General features: G+C 39.9%; 1 protein-coding gene across 4 annotated transcripts in view; it reads left to right on the top strand.

The window, feature by feature from the left end:
• SLC12A1 (solute carrier family 12 member 1) overlaps positions 1-13,565 on the top strand; it is an 80,289-nt gene that overhangs the window by 39,097 nt on the left and 27,627 nt on the right. For all 4 annotated transcript variants that reach the window (XM_016211116.2, XM_016211108.2, XM_087821629.1 and 1 more), the window contains 4 exons: positions 2,669-2,768; positions 3,523-3,634; positions 10,152-10,292; positions 12,752-12,858. In XM_016211116.2, the coding sequence (XP_016066602.2) occupies positions 2,669-2,768; positions 3,523-3,634; positions 10,152-10,292; positions 12,752-12,858 (460 nt within the window). The remainder of the gene's footprint in view (positions 1-2,668; positions 2,769-3,522; positions 3,635-10,151; positions 10,293-12,751; positions 12,859-13,565) is intronic.

Genomic DNA, 13,565 nt, shown 5'->3' with positions numbered 1-13,565 from the left:
TACTGAGAGGCCCAGTCTCAGGGGCCGGAGCCCCCGCCACACTCCTCTTACCCTTACTCTGCAAGTAAAGCAGAGAAGGTAGCAACTACCTTCGAGGGGCCTGTTTGTTGCTCAGTCTTATCACTTCATGTATTTTTAGCATAATTTACATAGAGTAAAACTCACCCCATTTATTTATTTATTTTTAATTTTTTTTTGGGTTAAAGTAAGTCCACCTTTATTAAAGTTATATACAAATGTGGCTTCAATGATTTCTTTCCTTTTCAATAAAAATCTTAATAATGTGCAATCAGTAAGAAAGTCACAATGCCCTTAATGTGTTGGGTTGATGTTGACGTGTCTTTTGCCATTTAATATCTAATTGAAGAGAACATTTGGAAATGGCAGCTGAGTATTGGACTCTTTCCCTCACAAGTGTTTCCCACTTTGGATTAAATATTTTGTAATTGGAATCTCAGTGAACTTGAGTGATACTTGCTCCAACTCACCCCTTTTATGTGTACAGTCTATAACTCTGACAAACTTCCAGTCTTGTAACCACCACCGGAATCAAGACAGGGCATTTCCATCATCACTATAAGTTTCTTGACACTCCACGGTAGCCATTCTCTTCTCTACAACGTAGCCCCTGGCAACCTCTTTTCTGATTTCTGTCCTAATAAGGACATTGCCTTTTCCAGAATATTATACAGAATCATATATTGTATAGCCTTTGTGTGTGCTCCCTTTCACTTGACAGGATACTTTCAGATTCATCCATGTTGTTGTGTGTATAAGTAATTGTTCTTTTTGTTGCTGAGTAGCATTGCATTGTGTGAATATGTCTCAAAATTTTTTTAAAAATGTATTCACCAGGCCCTGGCTGAGTGGCTCAGTTGATTGGAGCATCATCCCGTACACTAAAGGGTTGCGGATTCGATTCCCAGTCAGGGCACATACCTAGGTTGCGGGTTTGATCCCAGGTCTGGGTTCATATGGGAGGCAACAGATCCATGAGATCCATGTCTCTCTCTCTCTCTTTCTCTCTCTCTCTCTCTCTCTCACCCCTCCACTCTCTCTAAAATCAATAAACATATCCTCTGGTGAGCATTTTAAAAATGTATTCACCAGTTGATGGGCACTGGGCTGTTTTCATCTTGGGGTGATTTTATGTAAAGTTGCTGTTAACATTCACACACAGGACCTTATGTGGATCTATGTTTTGATTCTCTAGGAGTGAGATTTCTGATTATATAATAAATGTAGACCTTATAAGAAATTGCCACAGTAGCAGTATCATTTTCCATTCCTACCAGCAATGAATGAATGTCCTAGTTGCTCCATGTCCTAGTCAGCACTTAGTATTGTCAGTTGATTAGAAACAAACAAACATTCTAATAGATGTGAAGTACTGTCTTACTGTGGCTTGGCTTGCATTTTCCCAATGACTAATGATGATGAACACTTTATTTACCAAACATATATCTTCTTTAGTCAAGTGTCTCTTTAATTCTTTTGCCCGTTTTTTGAGTTGTTTTCTTATTATTCAGTTTTAAAAGTTCTTTATAAATTCTGGGTACAAATCCTTTACAGCATGTGTTTTGCAAATATTACCTACAGGTTTGTGACTTGTCCTTTTATTTTTCTTATAGTTTGCTTTGAAGAGCAGTTTTAATTTCTGTAAAGTTTAACTTATTAATTTTTATTTTATTTTGTGGTTTGACTTTTTGCTTCTAATCAAGGTATCCATCCCTAATCCAAGGTCACAAACTTCTCCTACAAGTTTTAATGCTTTAAATTTTAAATTTATGCTTATTATTCATTTTTAGTTAATTTTTGTATATAATGTAAGGAATACTTCAAGGTTCTTTTTTTTACATATAAATATCCAATTGACTAGTAGCATTTTTATAAGGATAAATTAACTTAAGGTATGCTAAATGCCTTGTGCATAGTAAACACTTAATCAATTTTAATCTTCTTTATCTCGAGATAATGATCCTCCACCATTTCCCTGACTTTTCAAAGCAAGACTGGGGAGATGGCTCTGTCTGCCATCTGGAGTGAATCTGTACATTCCTATCAGGGACTGACTCTTATAAAATTTAGAGAATCCATCTAATATTTAATTTGTTCAAGAAAAAGGCAAAGTACAGTAGTGCTTACATCCCTTATTATGAAGATTGTGTCTTAAAAGATAAAACTAAAGTGCTTAATAATGATTGATCCTCTTCCTGGACAACCAGAAGTAAGAATTACTGAGCTATTCAGTTTTACAATTCTAAATATAAAGATTGTTGCATACTATCTGTGTATACAAATGCCTCTTTTTTTTTCCAGCTTAAGAATTTGTGAAGAACTCTTGAATTTATTCAGGGGCCCATCGTTTTCTCAAGCCTGTCGTCTGCAGTGTGGCTATCACCCAGGCTCTCCACAGAGCAGGATTTGGGGGGCTGCAGCCTTCAAGCCTGAGCTAGAAAGGGAGGTCTCACGTCTAAGAATTCACAAAGTGCTCATAGATGAACAATGCTCTTTCTAGGCAATACTGCATTATATGTTCTCTAACTTGCACACTCGTCACTGCTGCCATAGCCAGAGAAAATCATAGAAGGGAATCGCTTATGAAAATTACGCACAGTATACAGAGGGAAAGTCAGTATTTTTTATGCCATACTCCTTTCTTCCGCAGATGTGAACTGGGGCTCCTCCACACAGGCTCTCTCTTATGTGAGCGCTTTGGACAATGCTCTGGAATTAACCACAGTGGAAGACCATGTAAAAAATTTCAGGTAAAACTGACTTCTCAGGCATCCTGCTGCTGTTCCGCATTAGAAGTTGCTTTTCTTTATGGGGTGCAAATGCACTAGAGTGGTTATATGCTCTATGGGTATAGTTAAGACTAGGCAGTCATGCAAGCTCCCACATTTCATGACAGCACCTCCTGTCAACAAGTGTTTCTTCTCAGCTACGCCCACCCCCACTAGAAACCCTCATAGTGCCGAGGGTCACCTTCCGTGCATGGGGATACAGAGGTGACCTAAGTGACATGATTTTAGAGAGATGTCTCCACATGCCCACAAACCTTGATCCTTGGTGATGTCTCCATTCAGCTTAATGCTTTGTGGCTCACTAAATTCTCTGAGAAATGACACTTTAAGCTCTTTATTAGGTATGTCTTATTTTGAATGGACCCTCAAAGCACAAGTTTTGCAAGGAAGATGAAGGACAGTACTGTGTGGAAAAGGGAAGGCTGTGCTAGATTTGGACTAGGATAGTGTCCAGAGGAACAAAGACAGGGGCATCCCAAGACCACCTTTCCTTATTTACATCTTAGCTGTCACTAACTGAACTAAGGATACACAGATGGCAAGAAGGCCAGGCAGGATGATTTAAAACTTCTGGTGAGAAACCCAAGAAATATGCAGGGGAGAGTTGGTTCCATTTTGCCAGGCCTTCTGTCCCTGCCATTTTCATCGGGGTGGTCCTGAGCTCATAAGCTTCTTGCAACAGTCAGCTCTCACATGTTCTTTTCTCCACTTCCAGGCCCCAATGCATTGTCCTAACCGGGGGACCCATGACAAGACCTGCTCTCTTAGACATAACTCATGCCTTCACCAAGAACAGTGGCCTCTGCATCTGCTGTGAAGTCTTTGTGGTAAGAGCCACTTCATCCCAGAAAAGCGCCTTTTTCTCCCTGCTCCCCTTGTGTTATTTTGGATGAGCCGAACGGGTACACACGGTGATAGGAGGATGGCAAGGCAGCCTGGACAAGAGCCTTTTTCCTTGGTTCATATAGCAAGGACTAGCAAGGGCCCGTGATCCTGAATTTAAATGAGTGGATAAAATGTGCTTCTGATTTCACAGGAGACCAACTAAAAGTGATAAATATTTCTAAATGATGGCCTTTGAGTCAAGAAAAAGAGAACTGGCTCAGAAATAAATAAATAAAATGAAGGCATTTGGGGTCATAACTGTCCACAGAAACATAACAGGATGAAATGAGCCAGAGGGTGCCATTATACAGACTACCTTCTGGAGAGAACCAGACCTAATGGCCTTAAATAGAGAGCACATAGAATTTAGATTAGATATTTGGATGAACTTGATGACACTATAGATATCTAGGGAATTAAACCAGGTTTTCCATGTCTTAGATAAACATCATTCAGAGCCAAACTAATTCCTTTTTGTTCAGGAAGTGTGCGGTAGACTAATGATAACTTACGGGTGGTCTTCCCAGAAGATATCTAAATAGATGCTAAAAAAATAACCATAATTATTGACTGATAACCAATCTGTAAAGTGAGGAGAAAAAATTATAACAAAATAATAAATCTAAGTCCTTCAAACCAGTCTATCTCTACTTGTATCTGGTGTTCCCGTAACTCACTCTCCCCCTCTCACACACTCACCGCTCAAAATTCTTATCTACTTCAACGTATTTTATAATAGTTACCTATTCTTCAAAGCATTTTCCTACAGTTTTTATTTGACCTACATAACAGCTTAGTGAGGCAGAAAGCAAAAGAAGCCTTGTTCTCTTCACTGATGGGAAAAGTGAAATTCAGGAAAATTGAGTTATTGCACAGGGTCAAATGACAAGAAAGGGACAGAGCCAGGGTGTCAGTCCAGACCACCCGATTGTGCTCTGTTACATCATGAGAGAAAGCTTTAGCAGACTTGTGCCCTGAGAGCGTTATTAGAATCAGGTACCACTAAATATCCACTACCTGCCAGTGAGTGATAGGGCCATGAGGAAGCTATGTAACCCTTGGGCCAGTCCACTGTGCCATCACGCAGGGGTTAATTTATCAAATGTCGTCATGACCAGCACTTAAGCATCTTTTTACACTTGGCAGTACTCTAAATGCCCTATGAAGCCAGTTGGTCATATTATCTTTCCTCTCGGTGCTTATGTGATAGTAACTTAAACAATATAACTCAATGCAATTATCCAGTGTGGGGTGAAGGGGATCCTACAGAATACATGAGATTGACAGGTTAAGTAATGACCAACTGCGACTCCAGAGGATTTAAAAAAATCTTATCAAGCACCCTTTTCTCATATTATCAACTTTGGTGCCCTGGATGAGTGGATTTCATTTTGGCCAATATAATACAGGAGTGGGTTTTGATGGAATAAGCAGTTTGGGGTGTTTTTCTTCTCTGGCAATTTAGAGAAAACTTAGTTTAGCAGGCAATAAGATACCTTCAGGGCAGGAGAAATGAACTGGGAGTATAAACAGTCATATATTGGCAAGGGAGGAAAGGTCTTTTTATAGAGACAAAAGATATTGCTTTTAATTAACCCTTTGCTGCTTTAACTATAATAAAAGAGTATGATTCTGGAATATCATTTCATGTAAAGTAGGCACCTAAGTCTGTGCCTCCAACGGCCTGGTTGTTTGATATGCATATTGGACCATATTATACATCACTGCGCTGGTCTCTCTGAGTCTTACTCCCAGGTACTGAGGTTCTCTAGGGGACAGAAAATAGATCCTGCTCCAGTTAATGACTTTTCAGTTAGTTATTTTCTATGAGCTCCTGGGGCTGCAGATACTGTCAGCATTTTTCAATCCATGTTTGGTCTTCAATCATCTTTGCAAATAAACAGATGGAAGGGGACGTGGGGAAAGTCACCATTAGAGAATTTTTTCCAAAAGCACAGTGGTTGGTGGTTAGACTAACCTTGTGGAAAAGGTTCAATAGTAACAGTGATGTTAAGGGATGACAATTTAATGTTTAATGCTAGGAAGCTAGTGCTCATGGGCTTTTGAGACACACGGTCAAGACCTGAATCACTGTTTTGCCATCTATTAGCTGTGAGTCCCTCAGGCACATAATTTAGTCTCCCTGTGCCTCAGTTTTCTCAGGGTTGTTGTGAGAATTCTGTAAGATAAGCTCTCTAGTGCTTAACTCAGTGTTTGTCAAATAATATAGGCTCAATGAATTTGAATTGTTATTGTTGATATTGTTATTATCATTATCATTATTTTGGTAATTACTGCAGTTGCCATTTTCATTTCAAAAATATATCCCCTTCAACAGAAACCTAAAGCACTCTCCCTTAAACAAACCAGGTCCAGACACTGGATCTTGGCCTTTTTGGGTACCCAACAGCTTGATCGTGATGGAACAGTGAGATATGTACTCCTATGTCTCCGCAGTCTCCGTGCTCTGTCCCTCTGGTGGCCTTCAGTTATTTGAAGTGCTAGCTTGAGGTGTGGTTACTCTACAAGGAAGGAGTAAGACTCAGCTCACTGACATTTTGATGCTGGTGGGTAGAGGAAAAGCATGTGGTTACGGCTGCCATTTCCTACGACCAAGGCATTTTTAAAGGACTAGTCATCATAGCCCTCAAGGCTGCTGAAATTGATAGAAGAGAGTTATTATTACACTATAGCCCATACTACAGCCTCCCAGCTATCCAACTAACTCTTACGCTCACCATTAGAGCCAGTTCCTGCTCTCGTGCCTTTTTCCTACTCAGCTAAAGATTTCAGATGAGGAACCCTTTATTAAAACAAATTTGGGGACCTTTTTAAGGAACCCAGCTTGGTAATTTAATGTCTATTTTTGAATTCTATATAGTAAATCAGTGACATATTTATATCCCAAGAGGCTTTATATTCTACTTCTCCTAATAAACAACTGTTAACTTTTTTGTCATATATGCTTCTATTCACTTTTTAAGTGAAATAAACCATACAGATCAAGCTGAAGTCCCCTTTGTAACCACTTAGCCCCATGACTCTGCCCCCTCCCCAAAGGAAATGCTGTCCGAATTTTATTGACATTCTTCCAGTCATTTCACATATGTGTACCACGATGTACATTTACCTTGATTAATGGTTTTTTCTTTTTAATATTCTTTAAACCTTGAACATCCTGTCCTTTCCTCTCATTGTAAAAGAGGGTAGTTCAAGCATAGATAAGCCAGGGAAAACTAAAATTCTAATTCTTTCTTCTATCTTCAACGCTTTCTTAATCTCAGCCTTCATATCAACTAAGAAGAAAATACATTCTTCTTCAGATGCATCTATTCTCCTTAAGTCAATAAGTTTCTGTCATGGTGTTAATAAAATAGTGATATGACCGAATACAGGAAGAATGAAATGACCTATGAATGGGCACTAGGATTCATGTGAAATAAAATGTGGATAAATCAGCAAAGGAAAAATTCTCTTTCCCACAGTTCCAGCCAGAGGGGTAATAAAGCACAAGGAGAGCAATAGGACTCTCAATGTTTTGAAAAATAAAAATTGGAAAGGACACTGCTCTTGGCCCAAATCCCTCTATTTAATCCTGATGATATTGGAATTCTTTTGTAAATTCTTTTTCATAATATTCATTTATTTGAAGTAGAGTCACATCAAACTTCTTCTCCAGACTAAATAATTATAATTTCTTTACCTTTCTCTCAATAAATGTCAAAGTTATAATATATTCAAGATGTTTAGAGCTTCTTTGTTCAAGTCCTCAATTAATTTATATACTCATGTTTTGGATCCTAACTGAGCTAATCTCCGTAATATTTGAATAGGGTGGTAAAATTCATTTTTGTGACTATGACATATTTGAATGTTGAATAATTATTTTCCAGTATGTCTTCCCTCTTTGTTAGTTTACTTCTTTCTTACTACATTTGTATTCGGCCTTGTCTCACATTAATAAGTGTGCTAAAAGGATATTATAATTTTTTAGCCAAGAGAGATTCAATATGAAATATTTTTATGACTTCTCAATATGGTAAACTTAGGCATTAAAGTAAATCTGTCTGTCACAGTTAATGTTTAATCTGGATTTCTGTATTATAAGTAGACATATGTTACACTGTATTTAGTTAAAATATAATAAATGGCGGTTTCTTCAGGGGTTCACAGTCACTGTGGAGCAACTCAATATACTGATGGTTCAATACTTTTCCTAGCTGTTGGTTTTTCTTCGGTTTCATGGCTGTTGTTACCATTGAGCCTACTTGAATAAAATATTCCTTCTTACTTTTGAAGTTGATGGAGCCTAGAATGCCCAAGAAGGACTAGTAGTTCAAAATGCATTGACAGTCTAGAACCCTGAGGAAAATTTAACCCATAATGACATATCTTTAGGCTAAGTCTCCTGTAACTATCCTCCCTATATCTTTATTTTCTCCATCTTCATTGAACGTTCTTGTTTTTGAACTTTAATGTAAGTCATCCAAACGGTTTTGAAAAATTGTCACATGTTCTAGAAAATATTCTGGTAAAAATAAGTACATAAAGAATCTGATCAATTCAATTTAAATAGAATATTGAAGTGGAAGGGACCCCAGGGATCATCTAGTGTGGTGTAATACAGAGTTAATATATGCCACAAATGTAATTCAAAATTTTCTAGCAGCTAATTAAAAAAGTAAAATGAAACAGATAAAGTTAAATTTTAATATATTTTATTTAATGTAATATATTCAGAATATTATTTCAAAATGCAATCAATATAGCCCTGGCTGGTATGGCTGAGTTGGTTTGAGTGTCATCCCATACACCAAAAAGTTGAGAGTTCAAATCCCAGTCGGGGCACCTACCCAGGTTGAGGGTTTGATCCCTGATTGGGGTATTTTACATTTCTAGCACATGTCAATATGGACTAGCCACATTTCAAATGCTCAATAGTAACATATGGATAAGGGCTATTATAGTGGGCAGTGAAAACCTAGACAATTTCCTTATTCTTTTAAAGTATAACCCACATCCAAAGAGGACGAGTGGCATACCCAAGGTACTGGCTAGTCAGTAACAGAGCCAGGCCTAAACCCAGCACTCTGGCTCCCGGTTCAGCCCTCTTGCGTCTCTGTTGTAGAATCAGGTTGGGGGCTTCAGTGAGATTGCAAGCACTCAGTTCAGAAAATAAAAAATCAACTTTGGACAGGCACTTACTATACTCTAGACACTATACTAGGGACTTTATCATGACTACGTAAAACAACCTTGCAGGATAGAGATTTTTATTCGTGTTTTCAGAATAATATCTAAATGCTCCAAGATCATCAGGTACCTCCAGAGTGGCCAAGCTTAGATTTGAAACCAGTTCTGTCTGACCACAAAGCCTGGTGCCTTTTTCACGCATCCAGAGCCCTTTCTCTCCAATCTAAGACCCTCTAAGGCTGCCACTCCAAGTGTGGTCTGAGGACCAGCAGCACCCATGTCCCCAGGAGTTGTTAGAAATGCAGAATCTTGAGCCCCATTCCAGACCAACACTGCATTTTATCAAGTTCCAGGTGGATTGTAACCGATCTAAGACAATTCAACAAAATTCCAAAAATAGTTTCTCAGGAAAATAATAGATTTCTACCCTGTCTGCACTTAGTAGATTACTAGAAATACCTTTTGGATGGATTTGAAACATTGAAGGAAAAGTTAGCTTGGACCTTTAAAGTAGGAAAGATGAGAATAAAGTTTTTAGTTAAAAATGAGTTTCTGGAACTCAAATCTTGAAATTATAAAATGCTTCGCCTGCCACAACGCCTGCCTCCTTGTCTTCATTTCTTCCATTCTTCCATTGCTGTGGGTAGGTGAGCTTTTGTTCCCACCAAATGGGTTGAGTGAGTGGGCCACGATGATTTATCGGAGTGGGAGTACACCAGCATCACACGGGGAAAACGGTGCAGGGTTTCCTTACGACACACAGAAAGCAACCGATGGGCCTAATGGAACTGTCAAGACGCGAGGACGTGCCAGGCCGAGGCAGGCCAGGCGGGCCAGCAGGCCCTGCTTCCCGAGAGTGCGGGCCGTGTCGCGAAGCTGGGCTCTGACTCCCACTGGTGTTCTTAGCAGTGGCCCTCGCTGTTGAATCAAAGGGTGATCGTATATTTATCCCGAACTTCTTCAATCACATTTTCACTCTTTTCCCCGTGCGTTGGTGCCCTCAGCTCTCTCTTCCAGTCAGCATGCGCGGGTAATTAAGCAGGTATTTGCACACCTCGACCCCGGGGTAGGAGGCCAGTGTCAGGAACCGCACAGGTCGTCTCCAAAAGGCTGAGCCTGCGGGAACCCCGTTTACTGCGGTGCTTTCCCTCTTTCCCATTTGTTAACTCAATGGGGCACTGCCAGCTATTTTCGCCTTCCAGCGAGCAGCAGCAGTGCGGTGCGCACCAGCAGGGCTCCTGACCAACATTTCTTCGTGTGACACAGGGGCCGCGCAAGCTGTGCGTTAAAGAGATGAACAGCGGCATGGCGAAAAAGCAGGCCTGGCTTATCAAGAACAAAATCAAGGCGTTTTATGCTGCGGTGGCCGCAGATTGTTTCAGGGACGGTGTCCGGAGCCTCCTCCAGGTAAGGCCAGCGCCGAGGGATCGAGGGCACAGGCCAAGGACAGTTAGCGCTGCGCGTGAACGAAGCCGGCGGGGCGAGTGGCTCCCGGGCTCATCCTGAATCCCTGCGGACAGGCCAGGAGAAAACAGAAGCAGGAGGCCCTGTCACTGCGAACTACCAGTGACTCACTGGCGATGGAAAAGGAGGTTGCCTTTGGCCAGCTGCATACATTGTGTCCCCATATCTATTGAAATGCAAATTTGTCCCCGATGGTTGAGGACACTCAGGATCCTATTAAAACTTCAAATATTTTCGCATCTAGCCATGCTCAAGTCAGGCTTTCTTTTTCTTTTTTCTTTTGCAAGTGGTGTGAGGGCCGCTAGGCTAAATAAATGTATGGCGATCTGGACGAAAAATCCCCCTATCCTCTTAAATTATTTCTAGAATGTTGAATAAAATGTAAAAATCGGTGGTTCAACACTAAAACCCACAGTTCTCCCATCTTTTCTCAGTTATTCTTTCTTTTTTCCTCCCCTTCTATAGTAAGTACATAAATTCTTCTCCTTGTTCTGATCTTCATAATTTAGAGTGTCAGTTTCCTTAACATAATCCAAGAGACTGGCTTTCTAATCATTTTGGCATTAGCATGGCTGAATAGCCCTGATTCTACATATACCGAATGAGTCATTTGGCTTTCAGAGTTGCCACACACAGGAGTGTCAACATTCAGAACTGCATCCAGCTAACTCTGGCGCTGGTGCAGGCAGGAAAGAAAAATATGGATTAGATTGTAATATTTGGAGATTAAGAGTTTTCAATGCATTCCTGTCTCTAATATCCCTGACGAACACTTGCAAAGTGGCTGCGCATGCAGAGAAACCATTTCTGAAAGACCTAGTGCACCCAATGAGCCTCTTTTCATCTGTTATTAATTTGCCAAACCATGGAAATAGAAGTCATTGCAAGATGCTGATTTTTCTTTCAGTATCGAGCTACTTTGCAGTAGCTCTTTGGTTAAATATGTTGTAAAGGTTGCAAATTAACGTAAACTTATCACAGAAGATTGGAAAAATAGTAAAAATGTTCACTGGGAATAGGACAAAAGACATAGAATAGGAACAGGGAGAAAAAAGACATAGATATGAAAGACAATTCATATATTAATCCAGAAGAAATTATTTTAAAAATGACAGTGCATAAAGCTTGGTCTCACGAGTTTCTTCAAAGAAGGGTGGAGTTTAGAAGGGTCATGACAAAGGGCACAACAGAGGGGTAACAAAGGGAGGCATCGACAATGATACCATTTTGAATAAAGCCTCCTTTGCATCTAAGAAATTATGTTATGTGTGACCACATCCCCAAACTGTAGTCATGGAAAGGCCTGCACCATACTGCCTTATATCTGCCTAGGGCCAAAAGAGCTATTCTGTTACCTGCACATTTTTAAGAGCAATCCACCAAATGTGGTGGATGCAAAGCTTATTTTAGGAACCCTCCATCAAGGCCTGTCATCTCTACTTGCTACGGTCCTCTCTAAAATGTCCTGTTCTGGTCATTTGTTTCACTATGTCATCACCCAGAATGTCCTTCCTTCGCTCCCACTGCTCTCCTTATCTTTACTTGTCAACGTCTAACCAACCTGCAAGATCCAGGACAAATGCCACCTCCCCCATGAAACCATTCGTGAATCTTCAACTGGAATTCAAGGTTTTTTTCTTTATGCTTCCAGATGAGTTCCTGCTGCATTTGCACTTGAACTAAAATTATTTGTGTATCACTTGTTTCTTCCACCTTGTTCTAAGCTCCTTAAGGCCAAAGACTATGCCTCACCACTGTCCCACAGCACCTAACATAGTACTCTGCAATTAATAGGTGCTCAATAATATTTTCTGAGTTAAATCTAATTAACTGGAAGTCATATGCTGTCATCTAAAGGGGGGAATGAAACTTCTGATATGGAAGATGGCTATTAATGATGCTGTCACATAAAAGAATTAGGTTCTGGAAACATAGCTCAGTTACTCTTCAATAAATAATGGAAGTAGAAGTTTCAGTGATTTTTGTACATAAGAATTTTCCAAACACGGATTTTTATTGCTAATGACATTATGGCTGTAACAGGTGGAAATTAGCTGTGAACCACTAAGTTATAACACGCATGCCAACAGTTAAGCCAACCCTCACTTGATTTTAAATTATTGAAGCATTTTAATGAGTGTGTCAGAAGAAATGCAAATGACTGCTAATTTAGAAAAGCTACATTTCTGTCATCTAAAATCCATTTATGGCTGAGATGATTTAGAACTAATCTTCCTATTTTATGCTTGGGTATGAGCATGAAGGACATGCACTAAAATGTAATCTAATCTTCGGAATCATCAGAACATTCCTCCAGTGCCCTTTCGGACATTATTTTTCGTTTGCCGTGGTGGTTGCCTGGTATAGTAAGGATTGCCCATGTGTTTACCTCCTCTGTTTAGGCCTCGGGCTTAGGAAGAATGAAACCAAACACTCTGGTGATTGGATATAAAAGAAACTGGAGGAAAGCTCAGTTAACAGAGATTGAAAACTACGTGGGAATCATACAGTAAGTGGTGGCTTTCTAGACGTGTTTCTGTTTGTAAAGCACTAACCAGGGCAGTACATGACACCGTTACACTAGATTAAATTGCCTGAGAAGAGGACATTCCCCTGGTACTCTGAATTCTTTCCCAAACCGAAAAACACTGCAAATAATAGGACTGGAGGGAATCATAGTATCAGAGGAAACAGCGTGGGGAAATTCAGTGTCAAAGAAAAAGATCAATACTAAGAGTTACAACCTTAAAATCTATTTATGAGATTAAAAGCAAAGGACGAGTAGGTAAGAAAGGGGTTTTTTTTCTTTCAAACCAACTGGAATCTTGGACTAGCTGCTGTGCCCAGTTCAGCCATTGTCTTCTCCTGAGCCTTGGGGAAAGTAGTCACCAGCCCAAAGCCTCAGATCTGCCTTTGTTGATGTGAGGGCCCCATGTGCCAGTTGCCTCTGCCACGTAGCAGTATTGGGTTATGCACAGAAAGTGAGTTTTAAATGGTATGTGACATCTGATATGTCAGTATTGGAAGAGTCTTGGGATAAAGGTAATGAGAGTCATTGAAGGATGAGTGGGTACCGGGCTAATGTCCTTAATATGATTTACCCCATATACTCCTCACGAGAAGACTTTTAAGTAAGTACTACTACTGTTCCATTTTATGAGTAGAGACATAGACATCAAAATTTAAGTACCATGCAGAAAACGACAGAGGTGTGTA

Source organism: Miniopterus natalensis, chromosome 1, assembly GCF_054644295.1.
Source record: "Miniopterus natalensis isolate mMinNat1 chromosome 1, mMinNat1.hap1, whole genome shotgun sequence".
NCBI lineage: Eukaryota > Metazoa > Chordata > Mammalia > Chiroptera > Miniopteridae > Miniopterus > Miniopterus natalensis.
The sequence above is the reverse complement of the archived record's forward strand: the minus strand, read 5'-3'. Positions and strand labels throughout refer to the sequence as shown.